The sequence below is a fragment of the Corvus hawaiiensis genome, chromosome 22 (genome assembly GCF_020740725.1).
Source record: "Corvus hawaiiensis isolate bCorHaw1 chromosome 22, bCorHaw1.pri.cur, whole genome shotgun sequence".
Classification (NCBI taxonomy): domain Eukaryota; kingdom Metazoa; phylum Chordata; class Aves; order Passeriformes; family Corvidae; genus Corvus; species Corvus hawaiiensis.
Window position 1 is genome coordinate 1,109,178 of NC_063234.1, and position 14,040 is coordinate 1,123,217.

The 14,040-nt window shown below is 50.3% G+C and overlaps 1 protein-coding gene across 1 annotated transcript; it reads left to right on the forward strand.

Annotated features, from left to right (window-relative positions):
• The first annotated feature begins 642 nt into the window (after positions 1-642).
• ENO1 (enolase 1) lies at positions 643-14,040 on the forward strand. Its single transcript, XM_048326435.1, has 12 exons — positions 643-746; positions 4,814-4,907; positions 6,228-6,323; positions 8,541-8,599; positions 9,258-9,327; positions 9,518-9,651; positions 9,803-10,025; positions 11,571-11,768; positions 12,012-12,213; positions 12,569-12,677; positions 13,093-13,151; positions 13,576-14,040. The coding sequence occupies exons 2-12, from the start codon at positions 4,823-4,825 to the stop codon at positions 13,643-13,645; spliced, it is 1,305 nt and encodes a 434-aa protein (XP_048182392.1). The 5' UTR covers positions 643-746; positions 4,814-4,822; the 3' UTR covers positions 13,646-14,040.

A 14,040-nucleotide genomic window follows, 5' to 3' on the forward strand; every position in this document is an offset into this window, starting at 1 on the left:
TGTCTTTCTTGCACTGAAGAGCCCAGAAGTGGACACAGCATCCAGATGGACACAGCTGTGGGGAAAGGCTGAGGGACGGGGATTGTTCTGCCTGCACAGAAGCTTTGGGGTGGCCTCACTGTGGCCATCCAGTGCCTGAAGGGAACTTAGAGGAGAGATGGGGAGACACTACTTACAAGAGCATGTCGTGACAGGGTAAGGGGGAATGGGTTCAAACTGACAGAGGGCAGGTTTGGACTGGAGATTAGGAAGGAATTCCGTGTGAGAGTGGTGAGGCCCTGGCAGATGGAGGATAACTCTGAAAGCGTTCAAGGCCAGGCTGGATGGGGCTTGGAGCAAGCTGGCATAGTGGAAGGAGTCGCTGCCCAGGGCAGGGGCTTGGAACACCCCCAGCGTCCATTCCAACCCCAGCCGCGCGCGGCCCCCCGCGCTCCGCTCCACATGGTCCCGCCCGCTCCCCCCCCCGCCCGCGTGGGCCGCGCCGGCCCCGCCCCCTCGCACGGGGATTTTCCACGAGGCCGCGGCTCGGCGGCACGTAGCGCACGCACGCGGGCCCGCCGCTGGCGCGAGGCGGCCGCAGCCAATCGGGGCGCGGCGGGGGACGGCGCCGGCCAATGGGCGCGGCCGGGGGGCGGGCCCTGCGCGCGAGGGCGGCTATAGGCGGGCGCGCGCGGAGCTGCCCGCTCTCAGTTAGAGCCGAGGCGGCGACAGCGGAGCGGCTGCGGAGCGGGGCTGCCGGCACAGCGGTGAGTGCGGCCGCTCTCGCTCAGCTCCCCGCGGGGCAGGAGGCCGCGGTTTCCCTTCTCCAACTAGCGGCGGCGGAGCCCCGGTCGACCCCGTGGCGTAGGGCCGGGCCGAGCCTCGGTGGTCCCCGGGGGGGGTGCAGGCCGCTGTGTGTTCCCGCAGCACCGGCCGGGAAGGGAGGGCGTGAGGCGGCCTGAACCCCGGCAGTGTGTGGGGGCGGCGATTATAAATGGGGGGGGTATGATGGGTCAAGGCGGGGGCAGAATCAGGGGAATATGATGGGTTAAGGCATCCTCAGAGGCAGAGTTTAACCTCTCTCTCTTAATCATTAACAGTCGCTCTCGGATTGCGTTTGGTGATTTGGACCTTCTCCTCTTTAGTGGATGTCCTTCAGCTTCCCATCTCAAATATTTAACGTTTGCTGGCACTTCAGTCTATGCCTGAGGTCTCTTAGTGGGTAATTAAGTGCTGGTTATCCCAAGGCAGCGCTGGTGGGGAGAAGCACCTGGAAGTGCTTAACATCTCTGCATGTTAAAGTGTGGATAAAGAGCTGCCTGTTAATCATTCTGCCTCGTGCAGGGCTGCCGGAGAGGATCCTGGGCTTTCTCCTGCTCCGTTACTTGCCTGCTGAGTCACAGGGTAGGGCCATGGCTTTCTGAGCCTGGCAGGAAGTAGTGAATTTTGTCATCCAAACCCACAGGCTGAGCCAACGCAGTTTCAGGCCTCCATCTTATTAAACACGGAGAGAGAAAGTGGTTGAACGTGTCCGTGACTTGCTCCCTGCCAGGCATCCTTTAGAACCCGTTGGATCATGTTGCAGAGGTAGAGATGAATTAATACCCCGTGGAGTGCAGAGGAGCAGGGTTGGAATGTGCACATTTGTCCAGTTTCTAGGGGTGCTTTGGCAGTGGAATCGATACGTTGGGATCTGGTAGAGTGCGCTCAAAGGTCTCAGCTTTTTTCAGAGCACTGGTGGTATGAGAGTTATGGTCATAAGGACCTTTAAGTGTCAAGAGAGGCTTCCACTGATAAATGTGGCAGGCCTGTAACAGGACACTCACTAGGGCAGTTATTTCTATGGCTAAACTTTAGTCTTGCTTTTTAAATCTCCATTCAGCTGCTTGCAGTGCTCAGCCTTAACCCTGTATTTCTAGAGAAGTGTGCCTGCAGAATAGTTCACAAGGACAGGTTTTGGTGGTAGGGCTGGCTATAAAAACAATCTTTGGAAGTAATTTTCAGTTGGAGTAATGGCCAGTTGAGAGTAGTGCATTCCCTGTGCAGGCATGGAGTCAGGTGAGGAATAAGTGGTGATTTCTTAGACTTGAGCTGGCCGTGGGTTGTGACTTACCCTTGGAGTAGGTACTCACATGTGCTCCCGGGCAGGCCAGGTGAGCTGGAGTGTGGCTTCTCCCCTGAAGGGAGACAGTGACCTTGTCAGCAGATTATGCTGCAAAAAAAGGTTTAAGGCAATGTGGTCGTTAAATACCACTGTGGTATTTGCGTGTTCGGCAGAGGTCAAAGGTCTGAGCAGACAGTGCTGCTGTGACCTGTTCTGCCTTCAGTCAGCATTTCCATGGTTAAACCTGGGCACAGGCTGACACTTGTGTTCTAGATGAGTTGACTGAATTAATTGAGGCAGAATGCATCGTGCTGAGCTTGTGAGCTAAACGGCATCAGTTTTACCCTATGGGTCAGTGGGAAAATTGGTTCTTGAACACAAGAGTGGGGAGTTTGCAAAAGGAGCAAACAAAGAAGCATCAAGAATTTCTGGGGTGATGCAGTGGTGTGAAATGCCTCTTTCTGCAGAAAAGGGAGGGACTTCTGGTCCTTTGTCAAGGATGCTCGAGTGATGTCTGACCTGGCAGACATTCCCTCTGGAAGCTCTTGCGGTGTGTATTCCTGAAGTGCCTCCTTTGTGAAGGTCAACAAACAGCTCTAGCACTGCACTGAGAGCTCCTGCTAGCTGGCTGTGCTTTCAAAGAATGAGGCACCTATGGTTTTGTTGCAAAGCCATGGTTCTGAAAATGAAAGTAAGGTTTAGCAGGTGCCAGCCTAATAAACTCTGAAAGCCCTTTTTGGATAAGTGGGGATTCTTCCTATTAGCCATTGCTCGGTGCATCTGCAGAGAGCTCAGTGTTAGTGTGGGTGGGACTGATAAGCAGAGAGTTGCAGGGATTTATTTCTAGCGTGTATGTTCACTGGTTGAAACTAAGTAGTGGCAGCATGAAGGTCAGCCTAAAGAAGTTGTCTTGCTTCGTATTTTAGTCATATCATGTGTCAGTGTGGGGGTCTGACTGAAATCTTAGACAACATGCAGGGGGCAGGACAGCTGGAAGGGACACTTGAAAGCCAAGGGGGGAAAGCAAATGGCTGCCTGTGCTTTTGACCCAGGGAGGGCAGAGTTTGCTGTGGGGGAGGAACGAGTGTGTGCAGCTACCCCCTCACACACACTGAAGCAGCAGCAGCAGCATTTCTAAGGTCATGTTTTTTTAACTTCGCAGTAACTGTGGAAGGATTCATGACCATTTCTGTAAACAGGGTTGCCACCCACATTGGCTTGCCAAAAACCCAGCTTCCAGATAGTTCTGCTTCTGAGGCTGAGCTTTCTTCTGTGCAGATGGGCTGGGTTTGGTGCCAGTCGATGGCTTACAGGCATGTGTATGACTTGATTTTTAAAATGTAACTGGGCTTACATAAGAATTCCCTTACCGCAGTTTTCTGAAGTTAATAAATGTGAGAAGGGGGAAAAGGAAGTATTCAAAAGATTAGGGTGATTTTTATTCTTTTTAAGAGGAAAAACTATTCCTGTAAATGCTCAGCAGGGTGTAACTATTAATGCAAGCTTTTAATGAGAGCTGTGACTGCTTCTGTTTCGTCATTGGTTCCGTTTGGCTCTGAACAGCTGCTGTGCATATTAAGAGCACTCTGTGCATACTGAGAGCTATTGCACTCTGGTCTCTTATCAAAAAGAACTCTTAACTGATAGCAGAGATTCGCTGTTTTGGGATCGATTGGCTGCTTTGATGTGGTGAGGTGATGTTCCTTTAGATCACTCTGGAGACGAGACTTCTGCTTTTAGACTCCTAGGCTGAGACTTCTGTCTCCCCAGCATTTGACTCTCAAGTCTCACCAAGTATAAAAAGTTTCCCAGTTGAAATAGTGTGAGGTGATGTTTCTGAATGGCCTTAAGACTGCAGGTGTTAGTACAGGGTATAAAAATGAAGCTGCTGTTAGGAGCAGTTGCTGTGTGCTGAGAGCAGTGCAAGGCCTGTGAGGCCCCTGGGCAGGGGGTCTGAGGGGTGTCTGTGTCCCTGGCACCCCGGGGCTGTGTGGGAGAGGTGCTGGGGCAGGTCTGCTGGGTGCTGCTGGCTGTGCCTGCAGCCAGTTCAAGTTCTGGAAGCCACCCACAACTGGCCTTGGGAGAGTACCAGCACCTGGGATGAGGAATCAGGGAGTGGCACCAGCAGCCAAGTGGCAGTTGTGGTGGGCAGGGTGTGCTGGTGATGGGCTCTGCCTGCTCTGGTCACCCCAGCTCAGCTGCTGACAGCAGAGCCTACCCAGAAGCTTGAGGACTTGAGCATTGCCACTTTTACTAGTTGGTTCTTTTTCTTAGAACTATCAGAAGACTGCCCTGCCACCAGAAAATCATGTATAATATTAATAATTAGATTCCTTGATGAGAGATGCTGAAGCTCCCATTTTCCATTCAATTTCTCTAGAGAAGTTTGCTGTCTGCCAGGAGCTTGCATTTGTCATCTGCTCCTGCTGTTCTGTCTAGAGTCTCATGATACTGCAGTGAGGCCACTTGGAAACATCAAAAGAGACTGTCCCTTGCACATAAGGAAGTGTTTTTTTTATTCTAAAAGTCATGGGACACTGGAAGAGCTTGCCCAGAGAAGCTGTGGCTGCCCCATCCCTGAGAATGTTCCAGGTCGGGCTGGATGGGGCCTGGAGCAACCTGGTCTGGTGGAAGGTATCCCTGCCCATGGCAGGGGGTGGGATGGACTGAACTTTATGGTTCATTCCAACCCAAACCATTCAATGAGTAATTCTAAGCTCCTCTTTTCAGGTACTAAAGATGTCTATTACCAAGATCCATGCCCGTGAAATCTTTGACTCCCGTGGGAACCCCACTGTTGAGGTAGACCTCTACACCAACAAAGGTGAGTCCTCAGCTGCAGCTGTTCATCCCTGGCTTAGATCTGATAGAACTCGAGGCAGTCAGAAGTACACACACTATCCTGGTCTAGCAGTGGAACTGTGCTGACTTTCTCCTCCATACATAAAACTTGTTGGAACTTCCTGTGAGATTTGTGGGAAAAACCTCTGCCTCATTCTATTGGATGAGTTTGCTGAGCTCGAGCTCCTGGCCTGGGCAGTACAGGGTTTTCTGAGGGCTGCTGCTTCTTACAGCCTAAACTGTGTGAGAGTTATTATAAACCTGCCCTCCTTCCCTTGCCCCAGCATAAACTGGGATAGCACTTGGAATCTCGGAGTTAAGGCCTTTGTTCCTGTCCTGGAGCAGCTGCTAATGGCCTTGCTTGTCAGTGCTCCCAAACTCTGTATGAGTACACTTGAAGTTTAATTCTTAATTTGTCTGCAGTGGCTTTCTGTAATGACACAATCTGCTGCACTGCTGAATTTTGGGTAATGGTTTCTTCTCTGCCTAAGTACTCAGGCATGACTAAAAAACTTGTCTAATTGGGCTTTCGCATGTAACATCTTACATTTTTAATTATTGTAGGACTTTCCCTTGGTTTGTTAGTTGTTCATCCCACATCTGATAGGATCTGACAAAGGCATTGTGCAAACTCATAGCAATGTGGTCTGGTGGAATGAGCAAACACAATGGCTCTAATACACTGACTAAAGAGCTGATCTTTCTGCCTCAAAAGATTAATGCAGTCATTTAATGAGACTGCCCCCACTAAGCTCTTTGATTTAGTGGGATAAGGGAAAGACTGGAGGCTGAAGTTGGCATCTTGAACCCCAGGCAGAGCAGGCTCCAGTGTGCAGATTTGCTCCAAGTTCACCGTCCTTGGCTGAAGGAATGGGCTGTCTGGGTGGTTCTGCTGTTGTCAGAAGAGCTCAGGACTCCTGTTAAGAAAATTGGTCTCCTAATTGTCTCTTTTATGCCATATCCTGGAAGAATTTAAGAGCTTGCCTTGCCTGAGCTCAAAAGTAGATCCAGTGAATAATTTGAATAATCCAGTGAATGTTTTTGGAAGGGGAATGGATGCTTCCTTAACTCCTGAAATGCACAGTGGAAGAGGAGTCAGTTTGCTGTTGGTCAGTGTGAGGGTGATGCTGTAAATGAGCAGACAGCCCTCCTAGGATCACTGTATATGTCAGCAGAGGTGTGGTTTAGAGATTCCCGCCCCTGTCTCCAGGGGTGGAAGCATGTGGCAGGCTGGGATGGTGTCTGGGTGGAGGATGTTCTGTGGATTTGAATGTGCCAAGGAGTTTTTTCCTGTTGTGGACAGGTCTGTTCAGAGCCGCTGTTCCCAGCGGTGCCTCTACTGGAATCTATGAGGCCCTGGAGCTCCGTGACAATGACAAGACACGCTACATGGGCAAAGGTAAAGCTGCACCTGGGCACCCAGAGTGCCTGGGACAGCCCTGTCACTGCATGTGCTGGGCTCCTGTCCTGCTGTCTGTGCTCGGTTCATGGCGGGGCAGTGAGGACAGGCAGGGAGTGACAGCTGTGCCTGCCGTGGGTGAGCTGGGGCAAAGCAGACGTGGCTGGGTTGGTTTCCTGGGATGATGGGGAGGGTGACTCTGCCTCCAGCAGTGCAGCTGCCTGGTGCTGCAGGGCAGGGCACCTGCACAGGTGGGTGTGTGGAGCTGGGCATACGCAGCCAGGTGGCAATGTCTGTGGTACAATGTGTCCAGGTGTGCTTTGTCACCCTGCTCCTTGTGCCCTGCGTGTTGGTGTGTGTCAGAGTACAGAGTGCTTTAGCAGTGCTGTGAGGGCATCTAAACTGCCAGCTCCAAAAGCCTTGGTCATCCTGCAGTTAGTCACAAGGTCTTTTCATAGACCCAGCTTTCCCAGAACCCTTAAATCTGTCAGCTCTGACACCAGAGACTCCTTAGATTCCAGCATGTTAAATCCTGAACCTGAGGTTTTATGCCAACTGCTGTCCACTGCTAATGTGCAGCTCTGCACTGGTAGTCCTGGAAGGTGCCTCTGTTTCAGACCTCACAATAGCTGCAGCCACTCCGGCTTTTTGTCTGTCATTACAGGTAGCCAGGATACTTAAGTTTGTGTTAGTGGTGTAATATTTTACTTCTCTGGGGGCTGGTTGTGCCTTCTGAAAAGAAACTAAACCCAGCAGTCACCAGGCTGGCTTGGGAACAAGTACGGGTGAGAATGAATAGCTGCAAACAAGATGTCATTACCTAATAAACATCCTGGTAGTTCTTCTTGTGATTATTCTGAGAGCTTGGACAGTTGGGGCTCCTTCTTAACTTGCTGCTTTAAAAGCATTGGTGATGCCTTTGAAGTGTAAGCAATCATCTTGACTTTTGGCTGGGAGAGAGAATTATTTTCAAACTTTCCTGCCAGTCAGGTGAAAAGGAGCTGAAATGTTTTTTGCCTATTAAGAAAGAGCAATTAAAGTGCATAGCTACTGAATTGAACTTGGAGAGCTTTGTCTTAGAAGATTCATGGTTGTTATACCTTAACATGGAATAAACTTCTGGATGACCAAATATCCCAAAAACCCAGCGCACTCTTTCTTGGGAAGAGTAAATGTGTATTTACCTCACTGTGCTAAATGTGTGCGTGCATAGACCTGTTAAGTCTGATCCTATGGGCAGTTCTTAATGGCATTTAATTAGACTGTAGTTAACAGGCTGTGGCAGCTGAAGGGCTTTGTCAGCTGGGAAATAACATGAGTTATGAAAAAATAATCATCAAATGGGATCAATTGCAGATAGCTGGTAGGCCTTTTGTAATAGAGATCTGCAGACTTAGACCATTTGAAAAAGCAATTAATGTAGTTTAGGATGCAGTCAATTCACATTCATCCTTCTGAAGCTTAGGTTTTTGGAAGTCTTTAAACAGTGCACAGTAAATAAGGTGATGCTGTGGCAGTTACAAAACAGTGCCAGGTAGTGAAGTGCCTGAGCTGCTGCCTGTGTAACTTTTGGGGAAACTTTTTTCCTTCCCCTTACCCCTGGATTCTATGAGTTGAGAGGAGAGCCCATCCTAAAATCTTCTCTAAATGCTGTTGTTCAGTCCCTTGGGGTTTTGGCCTGCGGTGGTGATGGCAGAGTTATGGAGACCTGGGTGTGAAAAGCACAGAGCCTTGCACAGGCTCCTCTGCTCTTTGAGCCTTTTGTCTCTAGTCCACTGCTCAGTCTGTGTCCTCTCTGGCATCCCTATGGGGTTGGCTGTAAGTCTTCACCTGTACCTTGATTCTGGTGTCTGTTTTGCTTCTGTCAGGTGTCTCCAGAGCTGTTAAATATGTTAATGAGTTCCTGGCCACAGCACTGTGCACACAGGTAATGGATGTGCTCCCAGTGCAGCCCTGGCACTCGGATGAGTCTCTCCAGTGCATGGCCTGGCAGACTAACCTGGCATTCCTGGACAGTTCCTAGCCAATGCATCCTTCATGCACCTCCCAGTCCAGCCAAGGCGCCTCTCAGTGTTCAGACCTGGCCGTAAGCTCAGGTTGGACTGGGGTTGGAGTAGCATGAGGTGGTATTCCTGGATGTTCCTGTTCCTGAGATCCCCTACTAATCCCTGCATAACCTGTGTGTTGACCAGTGTCTGATTTGCTTGTTCCTTCCAGGTGTCTCAAAAGCTGTTGAGCACGTCAATAAAACTATTGCACCTGCACTGATTAGCAAGGTAGGAGCAGTCTGTCTTCTCTTAACATCTCCTACAGCCAGGCAGCATCCAAACCATCATCTGGTGGTGTGTGACCTGGGGGGTGTCAGCCTGTGCATTGGAGTGCATGTGAACAAACTGACTACAGCAATTGTTTCACTTAATTTACTTAATGAGTGCATATCTAACACGTAATGAAACAATCTCCAGCAGCCTGGTGTAGTGTGCAGGAACACTTCAGCCCCTGGGAGCTATGGTGGTGTGCAGTTAGGATGCAAGCTGATTTATGCTTCAAAGAGTGGCTGAATGATGAGGACGGGCTGGATTTTATCCAAGCAGGGTAATTTGGAAGGGAGTCTGAGGGGATCTAGAAAAGTCTACTTGAATGGGATTCCTGTGTGCTTTGTGGGTGCTAAGCCCTGCCTACAAAGGCTGGTGCAAAACTAAGTGGTAATGTGTCAAGTGATGGCACATCCAGCTCAGCTGCTAACCTTGGGCTGCTGTGGGTGCCCAGAAGCTGCTGCTGCTGTGGTAAGGACAGGAATTGGCCTGGTCAATTGTTGGGAGCTGCCCTTGAGCAAGTTTTGATGCCTGCCAGGGATGTCAGTGCGGTGGTGGGCAGGTGAGAGTTTGTGAGCCTGTGTTTGGCGTCAAACAATTTGGTTGCTTCTCTCTGCAGAATGTCAATGTTGTGGAGCAAGAAAAGATTGACAAACTGATGCTGGAAATGGATGGGACAGAGAACAAATGTGAGTGGGCTTTGTGGCACTGAGTGGTGAAAAGATGAAGATGGGTCAGTAGAATTCTAGTTCACCTTACCAGACCCAACAGCCAGTGTATGGCCTGTGCTGTGCACTGCCATAATTCAAACCATGGGCTGGTATTGCTGAGTCTCTTTGTAAAAAGACAAGTTTTCTAAACAATTTCTTCCCATTTCAGCCAAATTTGGTGCTAATGCCATCCTGGGTGTGTCTCTGGCTGTGTGCAAAGCTGGTGCTGCTGAGAAGGGAGTCCCCCTGTACCGTCACATCGCTGACCTTGCTGGGAATCCAGAAGTCATTCTCCCAGTTCCTGTAAGTCCCTGGGTGGGGCAGGCTCAGGCCTCAGTTTGACTTTAGCCTGGTGATCTTGGATCCAGCTCTAGAGAATGAGGAGGCTGACTGTAAATGCTGTTACCCAGTTACCCTGACACTTTCCAACTTGGCTTTTCCTGGTTCCTCCAAGGCTTTCAACGTGATCAACGGGGGCTCCCACGCTGGCAACAAGCTGGCCATGCAGGAGTTCATGATCCTGCCCGTGGGCGCTGAGAGCTTCAAGGAGGCCATGCGCATCGGGGCAGAGGTCTACCACAACCTCAAGAACGTCATCAAGGAGAAGTACGGCAAGGATGCAACCAACGTGGGGGATGAGGGTGGCTTTGCCCCCAACATCCTGGAAAACAAAGAAGGTAAGAATGAGACAAGTGTGGGAGGGGATGTAACTGATAGCTGGAGGGTGAAGATCATGCCTGCCCAATATCAATGACAAGCAGGATCAATAGGATCAAAAGTGTAGAACTTGCTGCTGTTTCTTTGCTCTGTTTCTTACCCTGACAAGGATCCTCATATGCTCTACTGATATGGTCAGGTATTCCCTTGGACATCAGTTTATGCAGTTTGACAGGATGGTTTTTCCTTCAGTGCCTCATTACTCTCATTCCTGTAGCAGCTTGAGGGAGTCTTGTGCCCTTCCAGTTGAAAAGTGATGTGGGAACATCTGTGCACTGCAGGTTTTCCAGAAGTCAAGTCAGAGATCAGTGGAGTTGTTTTTCTGCAGACAAAGAGGGAAAACAGTTTGTGCTCTGCCTGGTTGTGTGTGGGAGGGCACGAAGGCTACCCTGGGAAGCTGAGGTGGTTGCTGCTTCCATGGCCAAAAACTTCTGTTCAGGAACCTGTGGGAGAGGCAGTTTGTCCATGGGAGCAAAATATCTGTTCCTACAAAATCTGTACCAGAGGAGCTGTTTCTGCACCTCTCCAGAAATGGAGCTGCTAACAAGGCAGTGGAACACTTCAGTTCAGTTGCTCTTCACTTTACAGCTGCTGGTTATGTTATTGTGGAAGGGGACTGGTGAACTGCACTGCCTTTTTTGAAGATACTGAGACAGGACCAGCAGCTGTGTCATTTCTGAGTCCCAGTGTCACATGCAGCTTTGCTGGGTCTGTACCCCTGCAGACATCACTGAAGATGACCTTGAATGACAATTACATTCCAAGGAATTTTTTTTTGCTGGCAGCAGCTGCTTTTTCAGTTTGTGCTATATTAGCATCTTAAAAAACACAGCCAAGCCCACACAAAAAAAAACCAAAACATAAAAACCAGCCCAACAACAAAAGAAAATACTTAATCTAAGCTTCCTGCTGCAAACAGTCTGGCTGATCCCAGCTGCTCCCCTGCAAGTCAGAGGTGGTTGGGACTCTGACAAACAGTAGCACAGTGGGCAGTATCCAGAGACTTCTGCTGAGTGGTTCTGTTCCCTCTTCTGCAGGTAAATGTGCACATGGAGAAGAGGTAGATGCCAAGAGGGGTCTCCTGTGCAGAGGCAGGCTGTATCTCCTTGCTGTCAGGGTTTGGATGCTCACCACTTCCATGGTCAACACCTGATCTGGAGCTAAAAGGGATTAGAGTGCAGGCACTGCTTCCTGCCCACATGCATAAAGCTGAAAGAGGATGTGGTATCATCTAGTATTAAGCTTTCTGGGCTGATGTGTAGTCCTGCCTGAAGAGATTAGGAATCCCATAATGGTGTCTCAAGGGTATTACAAGCTAAAAGCAGTATTAAAGTAATATCTTGTTCCAGTCAGTTCAGAAGTGGGAGAGTTTAAGAACCTTTTCCTTTGGGCTTTCTGAAGGGGTAATTGAGATTCTTTGCCAAGTGACTGTGCTGCTGTTGGGAAACAAAGAGCTTTGGGGTTAGGATGCCTGGCAGGCACTCAGAAACACCTCTCTGTTGCAGCTCTGGAGCTGCTGAAGACAGCCATTGCCAAGGCTGGCTACACTGACAAGGTGGTCATTGGCATGGACGTGGCTGCCTCCGAGTTCTACCGCGATGGGAAGTATGACCTGGACTTCAAATCCCCTGATGATCCCAGCAGATACATCTCTCCTGACCAGCTGGCTGACCTGTACAAGGGCTTTGTCAAGAACTACCCTGGTAAGTTGCCCATCAATGAGAAGCACAGCAGTAGTGGTGCATCGGAGTTGATTGCAGAAGGAAGGAGTTGGGGTGCAGCACCTCTTACAGGAGAGATTGAGAGCTCCTGCCTTACTCAGCCTCTTTGGAGTCTTAGGAATGTTCTTGGAAGTGGGTAGGATTTGTCTGCAGCACTTCGGTAGCACTCATTCAGACAAGACCTTTGTGCTGGCATTGTCCTAAAGCTGCTGTGTCCCTCCCCAGTGGTGTCCATTGAAGACCCCTTTGACCAGGATGACTGGGGTGCCTGGAAGAAGTTCACTGGCAGTGTCAACATCCAGGTGGTTGGTGATGATCTGACTGTGACCAACCCAAAGAGAATTGCCAAGGCTGTGGATGAGAAGGCCTGCAACTGCCTGCTCCTCAAGGTCAACCAGATTGGCTCTGTGACAGAGTCCCTGCAGGCGTAAGTTCTGTCCTCTGGGCCAGGCCAGGGTGGGGCTGGCTTTCACTGGGGGAGATGAACATACAGACCAGATCTAGGGGAACAGAAATCTGCTGGTGGGGCATCTGTGAAGGGTGAACAATTATTAATTGATAAGTTATTAACTGATAGGGGACATTGACAAGTAAACCTGTACCTTCATGGTCCTGACATCACATGGGTGCCCTGAACACCTTCCCAGGGTCTGTGTGACAGCAGCTCCTGATCAGCACCTTGTCCTGTGATCCTGCCCTGTGCTGCCCCTGGGCAGTGTCCCTGGAGCAGAGGCTGCTGGGCACAGGGCATGGTGTGAGCTTCATCTCCTGATCTCTTGCAGCTGCAAGCTGGCCCAGTCCAACGGCTGGGGTGTGATGGTGAGCCACCGCTCTGGAGAGACAGAAGACACCTTCATTGCTGACCTGGTCGTGGGTCTCTGCACTGGTCAGGTTGGTATCTGCAGCTGCTGCAGTTTGGCATTTTGCTTGATGAGATCATTTGGTGGTGAAGCCAAAGCCCTGGTGCACTGCACTGCCTCCAGGTGTGCAGATTTGCTGTGTCTGTTTGCAGGGAGCTGATGTGTTAAGGGAGTGTGATGAGGGAACATCTTATCTTGTGCAAACTCACCTTTAACCACCCATGTCAAAAGTCTTAGCTCCAGTGGCTGTTGTGGGGTTTCCTGGTCCTGCAGCTGATAGCAAATCAACAATCTCTATTGCTGCCAAGATAGGCTGTCTATTGTTTGTTTGCATATGTAGATACTGAGCCTGATGCCTAAGCAGAGCTTGTGATGATGCTTATTACCCTGGATAGTTTTGTGTTGGCACTTGGAGTTCTTCACTAACTTTGTGATTTCCCTCTCAGATCAAAACGGGTGCCCCGTGCCGATCCGAGCGTCTGGCCAAGTACAACCAGCTGCTGAGGTGAGCCTGGGACAGGGAAAGGGCATTCATTCTGGTAGTGCTGTGGGGGCACAGCTTGGGCTCTGCCCCTCAGAAACACCCTGCAGCTGCAGGACATGCCCTGACCCTGGCAGAGGTGCTTGTGTGGGTGCAGGTGGCTGTAGGCTGAGGATGAGCTGGGTGGGTGAGGTCCAGAACAGATCACACAAAGCATCCTGTGATGCTGGACATGAGGCCTTGTCCTCTGTGCATGAGGCAGTTCCCTTGGCAAGCATCTCCAATGTTGAGGTAGAGTTGTGTGGCCCTGCCCCTCTGTGCGGGGGCTTGGTGGGAGCTGCCTTGTCACTGTAGGACCTGCAGTGCCAGCTGGCTCAGATGCTCAGTGTGAGAGCCCAGAGGGGTTCTGTGCTGGCTGCTGACACCCAGTGCTCTCTGTCCTTACCAGAATTGAGGAGGAGCTCGGCAGCAAGGCTCGCTTTGCTGGGAGGAACTTCAGGAACCCTCGCGGCAACTGAGTGTGGAAGAGTCCCCCCGTTCTGGTTCAGCACTAGTCACTGACTTAGATCACGATTACCTGTACTAGAAAGATAAGGGCAGCTGAAGGAAAAGACCAGTCTGCAGGTCCTCTTGTCCTCTAGATGATCCCTTCACCCAGTGTTTTCACCAACTCTGGTCTGTTAATTGTAATGCTCTGCTGCTTCTGTAGAACAGTCCCTGGGGGTGTTCTGTGCATTTAACACCTGCAGGGGTTATGACATTGTGATTCTGGGCATAAACACTTTAGTTCCCTTTTCTGCCTGTCTGATCTTCAACGTTTGGAGCTGTGTGATTTGCAGTGCAGCAAGAGGTACCTGCAGACAGAGACAGTAGTGTTTTTACATGTGATAAATAAAAGCATCAAACAACCCAA